Below are 14,339 nucleotides of genomic sequence, written 5' to 3'. Positions count from 1 at the left end.
AAACATTCCAAAGCCCATGTTCAACTCAATATATCTGATATGTATATTGCAAGTGTTCTTAATAATCAATTAAAGAGACTTATGGATATCTAAATGCTAAAAAATGTTCAAACAAAGGACCTGTGAAAGAAATAGGACAATCTAAAAACTACTAAGACTTGACAATTATGTATTCATAGAACTAATTATCATGGTCTCATGCCTCCCTCAAGAAGTTCCATTTACATTATGTAATCACTTTCATCGACCTTCAGAATATTATTGAGATGAGGCGCCTGGGTGGCTTAGTCGGTTAAGCGTCCGACTTTCGCTTAGGTCATGATCTCGCGGTTTGTGGGTTCGAGCCCCGCGACAGGCTATGTGCTGACTGCCAGCTCAGAGCCTGGAGCCTGTTTCAGTCTGTGACTCCCTCTCTCTCTGACCCTCCCCTGCTCACGCTGTCTCTCTCTCTCCCAGAAATAAATAAAACATTAAAAATTTTGAAAAAAAAAAAAAAGAATATTATTGAGAAATTGCTGATACTCAAAGTATGGTCATTCTAAGAAATGCAAAAAAACAAGATGTACAACCAGAGTCATAAGTAAAACCAAAAATGACCAGATTTGGGGCACCTGGGTAACTCAGTCGGTTAAGCATCCAACTCTTGATTTTGGCTTGGGTCATGATCTCATAGTTCGTGGGATCGAGCTCCATGCTATCAGCATGGAGCCTGCTTGGGATTCTCTCTCTCTCCCCCCACCCTCTCCCTGCCCTGTTCATACACAGTCTCTTTCTCCCTCTCAAAATAAATAAACATTAAAAAAGAAATGACCAGAATCTCCAAAACTTCAAAGAGGCTCTCCAAGAGAAGTGCAAACAGAGGGACAGCCATGGGCTGCTCTCTTTAACAAATGATTACCTTACTTTGAATTTTTGAAAGTCTGCTTAAAAATATCTGGCCTTCAATTTAAACTGACAGTTTAAAAAGTGCCCACAACACAGGTGAAGCAGGTGCTTAGGGTCTAAAAAGAAACTTCTTGAATTAAAGCTCCAAATCCCAACATAAATTTTTATTCTTAGAATTAACTGTAATTTAGAAAAAAAGTGAAACTAACTTACAAATATAACATATAAATAAAGTTCCTTCCTATTGGCCAAAACGAAGCTTATGCTATTCATTTTATAGGCTAGCTCCTCATCCATGTTATGCCCTTACCATGATCTCCTCTCTCATGTTGCTCTTCTTTTATTTTATACCATCTTATTATATATGTCTCCTTTTGTACCACATCTGTAATTCTTTTTGGAAAACAGGATATAAATGAAATATTTTAAATGAAAACAAACATAATTTAATGGTACTAACCTTAGGAGATCCCTTTGAATAATTAAGCAACGCAGGTAATCGGCCATTTTTTTTTGCATGAGGGCTAATCGAAGCCATGCTCTTGCACGACCCAGGGGAGTCCTAAAAAGCAAAACCACTGGTCAGAAAACAGGCCCAACCCTTATGGTATAATACACTACATATTTTCTCTCTGTTAAGGTACATATTAATAAAGAAAAACTTTAATTTATCATGGTTTCATCTTTGTTTCTACAGTTTTAACCTAGCTCTTTGAGCACGCAAACCGATACCAATACCTGGGAGCTATTTAAGTCTCTATGGTAAACCTGCACCTTGCAGGACATCTCGGTAACATGTTATGCGTTGGAAGGAAGGACTCTGAACAGTGAGGCTATTTCTACAAGAAATATTTTGTCCAAACAGACCTAACCCCATAAAGATGAATATGCAAGGGACGCCTGGCTGGCTTAGTCACTACAGGTAGTTCAAGAGCCGCACTGGGTGTACAGGTTATTTAAAAAATAGTAATAATAAAAAAAAAAGAGATGAATATACAAAATGCATCAAATAAGGCAGTATAATGCCTTCAAAAAATAACTGACATTATGCAGCACCTGGGTGGCTCAGTCAGTTGAGCGTCTGATTCTTGATTTCAGCTTAGGTCACAATCTCAGGGTTCAGGAGTTCAAGGCTCATATCCAGCTCTGCACTGACAGTGAGGACTCTGCTTGAAACTCTCTCTGCCCCTCCCCTGCACACACGCTCTCTTTCTCTCAAAAGTAAATAAATATTTTTAAAAAGTAACTGACATCATATCTGAATTTTAAAAATCATAAAAAAGCTAAGAAGGCACCAAGCTGGTAATTAGAGAGAAATCATCAGGCTGCTTGTTATTTTTCAAAAGTTTCTCTATCTTGTTATCTAAAAAACTCAATCTCACACATATTATCCAAGTTCTATCATTTAGTAAAAGTAAAAGCAACTTTTACAGAATATGTATGGTTTCTTAAAAAGAAAGATACCATTCACACTTTTATGTTTTCTTATACAAAGATTGTTTTGGCAGCTATTATGGGAGGAAAGTTAATCTTCACTACAAACAACTAATGAGCTTTTTATGGTTTAGCATTTTAATGAATACCATTCTTCAGAAAACATTTTTTACTTTTCTAGAGTTAGGCTTTTTAAAAACCATATGAACATGTATTTTCATATTAAAATTACCAAATACTGTATTCCTCTCTCTTTTAAGATTTTTATTTTTTTTAAATGTTTTTATTTATTTCTGAGAAAGAGAGAGACAGCATGAGCAGTGGAGGGTCAGAGAGAGAGAGAGGGAAACACAGAATCTGAAGCAGGGTCCAGAATCTGAGCTAGCTGCCAGCACAGAGCCTGACGTTGGGCTCGAACCCACAAACCGCGAGATCATGACCTGAGCCGAAGTCATACGCTTAACCAACAGAGCCACCCAGGCGCCCCTAAGATTTTATTTTTAAGTAATCTCTACACCCAATGTGGGGCTTGAACTACTCACAACCGTGAGATCAAGAGTCTCATGCTCTTCTGACTAAACCAGCAAGGCACCCCTGCTTATATTTCTCTTTTTGAGACTTGTAATTCCCTTTTTCTTCTATCTTTGCTAAAAATCACTATCCCTAATATATCATTATAAGAAACATCAAATGTGAACATCACTTGCTATTTAACCCTAAAAACTAGGTTTGGGTGGCACCTGTCTAGCTCAGTCGGTACAGCATGTGACTCTTGATCTCAGCATCATGAGTTTGAGCCCCACACTGGGTATAGAGTTTACTTACAAAAATAATAATAATAAATAAATAAAAAAGAATAAAAATAGGGGCACCTGGGTGGCTCAGTCGGTAAGCATCTGACTTTGGCTCAGGTTATGATCTCACGGTTCGTGAGTTCGAGCCCCGCACTGGGGCCTGCTTTGGATTCTTTGTCTCCCCCTTTCTCTCTGCCCCACACCACTCATAGTATGAGACACTCATACTATGTCTCTCTGTCTCAAAAATAAATAAACATAAAAAGAATGAAGAGGTTAAGAGACAACTCATAAAGGAAATGAAATTTGAGCTAAGCCATAAAGAAAGAATAGACTTTTATTAGAAGAGAATGGAAGAAGGCTACTTACAGCTGAGAGAAGATAATAGAGTGTAAGTTACTTTTAAGAAACAGTAAATATTCTTCTGTGGTCAGAAATGAACAAGTAATAACAATACTTACTTGAGACCAGGTAAATCCCGGACACTGGCTCCTATTTCCTCTGCTTCTGGGTATAGCTTCTCCACCAGTTCCAAGGGGCCCCAGATAGTTTTGTTATAACTCAAAAATGATTTTCTTACTGAAAAAAAAAAGTATATAAATGCATACAACTTCAACATACAAAATTGTAATAACTTCCTTTTAACTATTTAGTTTCAACATTCCTAACTTAATATACAATTATTCAGAAACCTTTCCTCTCTTATCACCACACAGCCCTCTTTCTTGATCAGGAACCTATTCATCAAGATCCTCATATTTTTCCTTCTCAGAAATACGCATCTTGGCCGTTCTTCCCTATCAGAAATATGCAGGCAGCTAATTGAGGTAAAAACACAACTGGGCTTATTCTTTACCAGTACCAAAATAAAGAAGCTTGGCAGCCCTAGCCGCCAAACTGCCAAACTGATCTTTATCAGTTTACTAAATAAACCAAGGACAAATAAGTAGTTACTTTACTTTTAACATGAAAAGTTGTGAGAACTGGATAATATAAAACCATGAAATCACTGTAGGTTTCTTTCTTAGTACTGACCAGATCTCTTGCAGATTAAGGGTGCTTATCATATGCACCACCCAAGGACAATAACCAAGATAAGCAATTTTTCCTTTAGGGGTAAAAATCAATCAGCACAAAATAGATTCATAACTGTTAACAGACATGCTAATAATATTTTGTAAAGTAAAAGAAAATAAATTCAACTTATTGACTTTAGATGTACCTGGATGGGTTTAAGCATCAGACTCTTGATTTCAGCCCAGATCATGATCTCATGTTCCATGATGGGCCTGCACTGACAGTAGGACCTACTTGGGATCCTCGCTCTCCCTCTCTCTCTGCCCCTCCCCCGCTTGCTTACATGTGTGTGCTTGCGCTTTCTCTCTCAAAAATAAATAAATTATTTAAAAAAAAGAAGAAGAATTTAAAATTTAACTATTTGGCCATCATTCTGCAAATTCCATTTCTGCAACATGGGAGAAAATAAAAGTTGTGGTCACTGCTATTTTTTTTTAGATAAAAGTTTGTCAAAAAGCAAATTAAAGGGGCACCTGGGTGGCTCAGTCGGTTAAGCATCCAACTTTGACTCAGGTCATGATCTCACCGTTTGTGGGTCTGAGCATCGGGCTCTGTGCTGACAGCTAGTTCAGAGCCTGGAGCCTGCTTCGGATTCTGGGTCACCCTCTCTCTCTGACCCTCCCTCACTTGTGTTCTGTCTCTCTCTCTCAAAACTAAACACACGTTTTTTAAAAAACTGAAAAAAAACCTTAATGTGTTAGATCAGATTGGTGACTTCTTGATGTACTGACAGAAGTATTTAGAGACTGATAAGATCAAGAGTAGATAAAAATATGGAGAAACAAACACTTAACATCCACTGATGTTTGGTAAATCAGTGAAGGCTTCATAGAGGCCAGCTGCCTATATCCTTTGACCCAGGATCTCTATCTAAATGGAGAGATCTCCAAATCAATTTTTTAAAACAAAGTCACAGAATAATACTTACAGCATAATCCTCTATATAGTAAAAGAAAATAAAACAGAAAAGAGCTCAAAGAATGACAAGGAAGAGTATGACGGAAACAGTTTTTGCTCTATGTGCTTCTATGTTGTTTGATTCCTGTACAAAAAGAGATTTCCCTATTGTTTATGAAATTTTTTTTTTAATTTTTTATGTTTTATTTATTTCTGAGAGAGAGAGAGAGACAGAGAGAGAGACAGCATGAACAGGGAGGGTCAGAGAGAGAGGGAGACACAGAATCTGAAACAGGCTCCAGGCTCTGAGCTGCCTGTCAGCACAGAGCCCGACATGGGGCTTGAACCCACGAACTGTGAGATCATGACCTGAGCCAAAGTCGGACGCTCAACCGACTGAGCCACCCAGGCGCCCCTGTTTATGAAATTTTTAAGAATTGCTTTGTCTTCAGAGCACCTGGGTGGCTCAGTGGTTTGAGCATTCAACTCCTGATTTCCGTTCAGGTCATGATCTCATTTTGTGAGATGAAGCCTTTCTCTCTCCCTCTCTCTCTGTCCCTCCCCCTGCATGCACCTGCATGCACACTCACTCTCTCTCAAAATAAGTAAACTTTGAAAAAATTTACTACATCCTCAATTAAAGAAAAAGGGGAATCTAAAAAAAAAAAAAAAAACAAAATAAAAAACTGAATAGATTGGTGGTTGCCAGTGGCAGAGGGTGGGGGTAGAGGAAATGGGTAAAGGCAGTCATAAGGTATACACTTTCAGATATAAAATAAGTCATAAGGGTGTAATGCACAGCATGATGACTATCATAATAATAATACTGTGTTTTATATTTGAAAGCTGCTAAGAGAGTAAATCTTAAAAGTTCATGAAAAGAAAAAAACTTGTAACTATGTATGGTGATAGATATCAACTAGACTTATTGTGGTGGTCAGTTCACAATACATTTAAAAAAAAAAAAAACCAAGGGGCACCTGGGTGGCTCAGTCAGTTGTGCCTCCGACTTCGTCTCAGGTCATGATCTCGTGGTTCGTGGGTTAAAGCCCGGCATCGGTCTCTGCTGAGAGCTCAGAGCCTGGAGCCTGCTTCGGATTCTGTGTCTCCCTCTCTCTCTCTCTGCCCCTCCCCCACTCACTCTGTGAGTCACTCACTGTCTCTGTCTCTCAAACTAAAATAAAAAGACATAAAATTAAAAAAAAATCAAATCATAATGTTGTATGCCTGAAAATAATATGTTAATTATATACCAATAAAAATTTTTAATTAAAAAAAGAAATCAGTACTTGGATGCCAAGTCTCCTTCTCAATTTGAAGTATATTTTATTAAAACCATGTTTATGTAAATCTTCTTTTTTGCTGTTTACATTGATCCTCACTTTCATGTACCTTAGTCAGAACTTCTAGACCTTACTAATTTAATCAGGTTCCTAGTATACCAACAGGGAACCAAGCTTCTTTTGCATTATAATAGTCACTACTTCTTTTGCATTATAATAGTCAGTTCTGTATAAAATCTTACTCACAAAGCCCCTCTACACAGTTGATCAAAAGAACCAGAGACCAAAACTACCAACAATTGTTATTACAATAAGTAAAAGAATAGTTATTACACAATGTATATTAAGTAACTAAATATAAAAATTTCACAAGTAACAATAAATTCAACTGTGTAGAAGAATATAATATCCATGATTACCATCATTTCCAGAGAACACTCACATTTCTACAATAACCCATTCCAGAAGAAAATCGTTCTAAACATCTTCCAAGGTGTCAAGGATGTTTATATTTCAGCAATCAACTTATTTTTTTTTAATTTTTAAAAATGTTTTATTTATTTTTGAGAGAGAGATAGAGACAGCGTGAGCAGGGGAGGGTCAGAGAGAGAGGGAGACACAGAATCCGAAGCAGGTTCCAGGCTCTGAGCTAGCTGTCAGCACAGAGCCCGACGCAGAGCTCGAACCCACAAACCGTGAGATCATGACCTGAGTCAAAGTTGGATGCTTAACCGACTGAGCCACCCAGGTGCCCCTTAAAAAAATTTTAATATTTATTTTTGAGAGAGACAGACAGAGCATGAGTCGGGGGAGAGGCAGAAACAAGGGAGACAGAATCAGAAGCAAGCTCCAGGCTCTGAGCTGTCAGCACAGAGCCCTACACGGGGCTCAAATCCAGGAACCGCAAGATCATGACCAGAGCCTAACTGGGACTCAACCGACTCAGCCACCCAGGTGCCCCAATAATCAACTATTTTAATGTATTTGTTCAAGAGGGCTGACACTAGTAATAAGACTTCATATTGGAATAACTAAGCTTAAAAATTTTTTAACATTGTTTTAAACCTAAAATTGTTCTAGAAAACAGAAATCACTACAGAATACATTGAAAAAAAATGAGAAATGTTTTTACAAAACACTAAGTAGGCATTTCCTTGTTGTTGTTTTTATTTATTTTGAGAGAGAAATGAGCAGGGTAGGGACAGACAGCAAGGACAGACAGAGAGGTAGAGAGAAAATCCCACACAGGCTCCAATGCGGAGGGCTCGATCTCATGAACCATGAGATCATGACCTGAGCCAAAATCCAGAGTCAGATGCTTAACCAAATGAGACACCCAGGTGCCCCTAAGTTGGCATTTTCTGAAGACAACTTATTAGAAAACATAAAGTAGTAGGCTGTTTTCTCCCAAAACCAACCCACCCAGTATTTTTCAAGTGTAAAGTAACAATAATTATGGCATCAACAAATATCACATTTTTAAAGATGTTTAAGATAGAACAAGGGGGAAAAAAAAGATGGAACAAGGGGATTCTAAAGTTAGGTTTTTTTTAAGTCTCATGATACCTTTAAGACCGTGTTTCAGACAATGTTCCATAACAACAAAGAACTGCTGCAAAGGGGGATAGTCAGAATCCAAAGTGCGGCCAAAGCTCAGAGCAGATTCAATGAGTCCTTTGATACTCAATTTAGCCATGTTTAACAAGTTTGCTCTCTCTACAGCTGTGGGGTCTTTTGTAGCTGAAAGCACAAGAAAGGAGTCCAACATCATTTGCAAGGCATGACAATGAAAAATATATAAACCCTTTCATTCCACTGCAAAACAAACAATGCTCTGTTTTTCTTAGCTTGACAAATTAGTCTTCCTAACCTATGCCTTCTATGTCTCTCTCACACACACCATAGAACATTACCATGCCCACCCTAGACATAGTTTTTGGATTATTCTCAAGATCATGCAAATTGGTTATTTTCTGGTTTTATTTTACTTTTTGTGATACCTCTTCAGGGAGAATGAGTTTTGTTTTGTTTTTAATGACTTGTGGAGCTAAGAATTGAGTAATAGACAACATATTCTGCAAAAGGTGGGCAGCAGGTCCAAGGATGAATCTCAAGGCAAAAAATGTTCAGAATAAACTGGCAATAAAAGGCAATTACAACTTAAGTATCATCTATAAATATGACAGGTAAATAAAAACCAGACAAATAAGGGGATACAGGCGAAGCCATTCAATTCTTTCATTAATTTTAGCCCTCTTTTCATCTTGTTTTTTTCACTACAACTGTAGTTCTGTATTTCATGACTCCTTGATTTTCCCAGAGGAAATAAAAGCAGACTCTTGTTTCATATTTAAGTTTCCTGCCCTTTCACATAGCTGATTCAGTCAAAAACTAAGTTAACATACATTTTTTAAAAATTATTTTTAATTGATATTTTCAATTCACAAAAACCTATTTTTTCCTTTCCCACAAATTTTATTCTTAGTTAATTTAGAAATTCAGATTTACCCCTACTCTCACCACTGTTGTGACCGGCAGGACTATTTTCAGCCAACACAGATGACAAAATGAAGTGCAGTAAAATGAAAGCACTTAGTATAACCTTTCATAATCTTGGCAAATCTACTAGTCCAAGTGAACCAAGTGTCCGTTTTTCCTCTACTGAACAAAAGTCCAGGTTCCCAATGATCCAGTATTCGAGTTCTGAGCTATGGGTGAAGCCTGACTCGGAATTCTAAGCAACTAAAAATGCAAAACACCCACAACTGCTAGGACCAAGCTAACTGGTGGAAAATCTGCACACGCATCATTCCTTAAATCTGCATCGTGGTATGATTCCCACATTTTTCGAGGGGGGGCGGGGCGAAACCACTTGATGTTTCATAATCTGTAACCAATTCTCATTTTTCTTAACAGTGCGGATCACGATCCGTAACTTGCGAAGCGACAAGCAGACAAAAGGCGCCTTTACAGCTGCTCCGAAGCAGGTCCCTGCTCGGCGCCCGCAGCTTCGTCTCCCGGGAGCGTTTACACGCCGACCGCGCCCCGCCCGGGCTCGCAGATGTGTCCGGCTAGTCGCAGCCCCGACAAGGCCAAGGGCCAGTCTCCGCATCTCGCCCAGGCTCAGAGCCCCTCCCCTGCCTCCCTTCCTCCCCGCAATAAGGCTGCCCAAAGGGCTCGGGGCGCCCCAGGTCCCCAGCGGAGGGCTCACCAGAGGTCCTGCGCGGCATCGCTGCACCTCTCCCGCCCTCGGCGTCGGGCACCCAGGCTAAAACCCGAGACGCATCTTCCCTCCGCCACCCCCAAACCTGAAAAGTCATCGCCAGTCCGCGGCTGTTCCACCGACCCGGGAGCGGCCCCCCGGTCGACCCTGTCTTCGCCCCTTGGAAGTCGTCAGACAACGAGCCCTCGGCCATTAAGCTCTAGAACCCGGGTGGGGTCGTGAGGGAACGAGGGGCGGCCGCGCGTTGCCATGGCGATCCCGGCGCCCCCTAGTCCCCGGCTGTCCCCGCCCAGGCCCCAGCCCTGACTCGGGCCCCAGTTGCGACCCGAGGCCCCAGTGCCCATCACCACCAGTCCTCCTCGCCCGGCCGCGTCCTTCAAGCCTAGGACGGAGAGCCCAGGGTCCGCTCTCAGTCCGCTCCCCTTACCCATGGCGGCGGCGGCGCGGTCTCGGGCGGGGACGCCCTCTGCCCCGCCAGCAGATTCCTTCAGGCGCGCGGCGGCCGCCACGGCGTCAGCCACCAGGCCCGCCGCGGCCCACAGCGCTCCCGGCGGCAGGAGGACGCCCGGGCGGTCCTGCGGCGCCGCGAGTGGGGCGGGGGGCCGCCGGGCCTGCAACCCGCAGGAGAGAAACCCGCCCTCTCCAGAGCTCCTCGCCTTCAGCCAGACCGAAAGGAGAAGGAAGAGGAGCGTGAAGGGCACCTCCCGCGTGAGGAGCCCGAGGCCAGTCACCGGTCGGACCACCGGCCTCTCACCCCGGGGCTTCGCAGGCGCACTGGGGCCGCTTTGCCAAAGGGTGCGAGCCACGTGCAAACGTTTTCATCCACATGGCGGCGGGGTTCATCTGAGACACCTGACCGCTTCCCTTCACTCTTCGCGAACTCTTAGGGGAGCAGAAGAATTTGGAAAATCTGAAGCATTTAACAATAGGCAGAAATCTGCTGCAATTAAGCAACCCAAACACGACGTTTAAACTAGGAAGAGCCACACTAATCAAAGGTCAGAGGTGTAGAGATAAAGCTAACTTTTTCTCATTTAAAAGGAAAAAACAAAAAAACCCCAAAAACCCCACATGGTCACATGACACTAGGTTAAGTTTGGGAAACTTAAGCTCTTACCTAGTGAGATCAGCAATTGTTAAGACAGTGGCTGAGCCAGAAGAACAGAGATACTTCATGAAAATGGGGCTCCGTTTTTGTCTTCAATGCCTGGACCAATATAGTTTTGTTATGTTTATTTCTTTTGGTTTTTAATTTTCTTTACTGTGAGATAATCATACATGAAGGAAAAAGTATAAAGCATATATATACAGTGTCATGAGCATGCTATAAATGTGCAAACACAAGTTGTATTTTTCCACAATGTCAGGCTTACTCAGTCATAAAGCAAGGTTAACATAATTATAAAGCAAGTTCAGGATTCTAAACTCAATGACATTTCACCACGTGACTAACTGGGCTTCTTCCAAGGCACACAAAACAAGTCACACAACAAAATAGAACACAGCCAGTAGGAAGTTAACAAACCGAATCAGAAGTCAGTCTGTGGGTGTGCAGTTGAGATAAGGCCTCAGTCTTGTTGAGTCACCTCTCGGCATTTACCGCTTATTATGTTCAAGCACTGAAGGATCTCAGTTTTGTTCTGAGATCAATCAGGCAGAGCCTTCAGCAGCAGCTGCCTTTTTGAAGTGTTTACATATAGAGAGGGGTGTCTGAGGTGTCTTGACAGTTTGCTATAATTTTTTTATTTTTATTTTTTAATGTTCTTATTTATTTTTGACAGAAAGCGAGTGGGGGAGGGGCAGACGGAGGAATATGCAGAATCCCAAGCAGGCTCCAGGCTCTGACCTATCAGCACAGACCCAGACCAGGGGCTCAAACTTATAAAACCATGAGATCATGACCTGAGCCGAAGTCAGATGCTTAACCTACTAAGCCACACAGTGGCTAAAAGTTCTTTTTTTTTAAATTTTATTTAAAAATTTTTTTTAATGTTTATTTATTTTTGAGAGAGAGAGAGACAGAGTGTGAGCAGGGGAGGGGCAGAAAGAGAGGAAGACACAGAATCAGAAGCAGCCTCTAAGCTCTGAACTGTCAGCACAGAGCCTTGCGGGGCTCGAACTCATAAACCGCAAGATCATGACCTGAGCCAAAGTTGGACACTTAACCCACTAAGCCACCCAGGCATCCGATAAATGTTCATTTTTGAGAGAGAGTGCACAAGCAGGGGAGGGGCAGAGGATCCAAAGCGAGTTCCACACTGACAGCAGAGAGGCCCATGTAGGGCTGCAATTTGTGAACCACGAGGTCATGACCTGAGCCGAAGTCAGATGCTTAGCCAACTGAGTCACCCAGATGCCCCAATCTTCCCTTTTTAAAGGAATTTAATCAGTCTTGGGCCCCTGCAGAGCTCCTCTGCTTCTGCTTGTTATCAGTTCTGGGGTACAGTCAGCAGTGCTGGTCTCCTCAAATATCCGATTGTTGCAGTACCCTTAACTACTTGGTTATTACTGGACATAAGTGACTCCATCTTGTTCTCTACAAGTTTAAAGAATCATTATAAAATGAACAGCTGGGTGACTACCACCAAATCAGTGAGCATAAGATGGAGCCATCCTCCTGGAGAACTGCCCTAGCCACCATTCACCATTCCCCTAGTAAACACTGTGCTTTTTTTTTTTAAGAGTTTTTTTAAATTTTTTTTTAATGTTTTATTTATTTCTAGGAGGGAGAGAGAGAGACAGCGTGAGCAGGGGAGGGTCAGAGAGAGAGGGAGTCACAGACTCTGAAACAGGCTCCAGGCTCTGAGCTGGCAGTCAGCACAGAGCCCGACGCGGGGCTCGAACCCACGGAACCGTGAGATCATGACCTAAGCGAAAGTCGGACGCTTAACCGACTAAGCCACCCAGGCGCCCCTAAGAGTTTTTTTTTTAATGTTTATTCATTTTTTGAGAGATAGAGCTTAGCAGGGGAGAGACAGAGAAAGGAAGAGACAGAATATGTAGCAGGCTCCAGGCCTTGAGCTGTCAGCCCAGAGCCCGACATGGGGCTCGAACCCACAAACCGTGAGATCATGACTTGAGCCGAAGTTGGATGCTTAACCGACTGAGCCCCCCAGGCGCCCCCTCACTATTCTGGCTTTTATGAGAATTGTGTCCTTGTTTTGCTGTTCCTACCATGCAAGTGCATGCCCCTAAACAATTTGGTTAATTTCTGCCTGTTTATAAGCTTTTCACAAGCGGAGTAACATGAATCTTATTACACTTCTTTTGTTCAACATCCATCACGTCCGAGAGAAATTCCAGGTTGTGGTGTTTCCAGGTTACAATATATCCTTATGCCAATGTACATGTGAGTCAGTAGGGCATACCATTAACAGGGGGTGCCTAAGTGGCTCAGTTGATTAAGCATCTGACTCTTGATTTTGGCTAAAGTCATGATTTCAGTTCATGAGTATGGTTGTTGAGTTGAAGCCCTGTGTGGGGCTCTGCACACACACTCTCTCAAAATAAACAAACTATTAAAAATAAATAATAACTGAAAATAAGGTATGTCTTTCTTTAAATTTAATGACAGGGAGCCTGCATGGCTAAGTTGGTTGAGCATCCGACTCTTGATTTTGGCTCAGGTCATGATCTTGGGGTTTGTGAGTTCAAGCTCCACCTCTACGGTCTGCACAGAGCCCACTTGAGATTCTCTCCCCTCCCCTACTCGTGTGTGTGCACATACTCTCTCTCGAAAATAAATAAACAGGCTTATGGGTTTGTTTGTTTTTTTTTCATTTACTGGGGCACCTGGGTGGCTCAGTCAGTTAAGCTTCCAACTTTGGCTGAGGTCACAATCTCATGTTTCATGGGTTTGAGCCCTGCATCAGGCTCTTTGCTGACAGCTTAGAGACTGGAACTTGCTTCGGATTCTGTGTCTTTCTCTCTCTCTCTGCTCCTCTCCCACTTGTGCTCTCGGTCTCTCAAAAAATAAACATTAAAAAAACAATTTTACTGACAAACTTTTTAAAACTTTTCTCAAAATGTATCAGCAGTTTGGTTTTTCTGTTGCTCTGTTTGTTCTAATACTTAGAAGTGTGAGAATATCTTCATTTTCTGGCCTATCTTCTAGGTAAGCAATTGTATGATGGGTCTATTGTGTATCTCATTATTATTACTACTGAGCACTTTCTGCATGTTTAATATTCAGAGTTTCTCCTTGGCAAAGAAATTGTTCAGGTCTTTAGCCAATTTTTCTATTGCCATATCTTTTTCTTATTGGCCTGTACATGTTACTTAATATTCTACATACTAGTTTGTTGTCAATTTATGTGTTGTCATTTTCTGATTAATATTTTCTCTGTGTAGACTTAAGAAATCCTCCCTACCTCAAGGTCATGAAGATACTCTCTTTTAAGAGTTACATAGCTTCATCTTTCATATTTAGGCCTATTATTGCACCCAGAATTGATTTTAGTAAATGGTGTGGAACAAGATTTAATTTCACTTTTTCCTTATGTGCGGACTATTCCATTATCCTTTCACCATTGACCTTCCACGCCCCCTCTAGTATTAGTGAGTATATAACTGTACATCAGTTCCTAGACCGGAGTCTTTTCATTTTCAAAACCACTCTGAGGATGGAATTATCTCCATTTTGCAGATGAAACTAACCTCTGAAAGGCTAAATAGCTTGCCTCCCTATACAGAGAACTAAGTGACAGAACCAGAATTTGAACCAATATAAAAATAGCCTCAATTTTC

At 41.4% G+C, this 14,339-nt stretch overlaps 1 protein-coding gene across 7 annotated transcripts in view; it reads right to left on the bottom strand.

Annotated features, from left to right (window-relative positions):
• The window catches only part of RUFY2 (RUN and FYVE domain containing 2), a 45,257-nt gene extending 35,127 nt beyond the window's left edge, over positions 1-10,130 (bottom strand). For 6 of the 7 annotated variants that reach the window (XM_039233228.1, XM_039233231.1, XM_039233233.1 and 3 more), the window contains exons 1-4: positions 9,582-9,953; positions 7,937-8,110; positions 3,575-3,692; positions 1,346-1,447 (exon numbers count right to left, since the gene is read on the bottom strand). In XM_039233228.1, coding sequence (XP_039089159.1) covers positions 1,346-1,447; positions 3,575-3,692; positions 7,937-8,110; positions 9,582-9,786 — 599 coding nt within the window. In that variant the 5' untranslated portion in view covers positions 9,787-9,953. Of the gene's footprint in view, positions 1-1,345; positions 1,448-3,574; positions 3,693-7,936; positions 8,111-9,581; positions 9,954-10,020 lie in introns of those variants that run through there. The other variant, XM_039233230.1, reaches the window with a different exon arrangement.
• Positions 10,131-14,339: the final 4,209 nt, after the last annotated feature.

The sequence above is a fragment of the Hyaena hyaena genome, unplaced genomic scaffold, assembly GCF_003009895.1.
Source record: "Hyaena hyaena isolate Hyena2069 unplaced genomic scaffold, ASM300989v1 scaffold_73, whole genome shotgun sequence".
NCBI lineage: Eukaryota > Metazoa > Chordata > Mammalia > Carnivora > Hyaenidae > Hyaena > Hyaena hyaena.
Note: the sequence above shows the minus strand (reverse complement) of the source record. Positions and strands in the feature narration are given on the sequence as shown.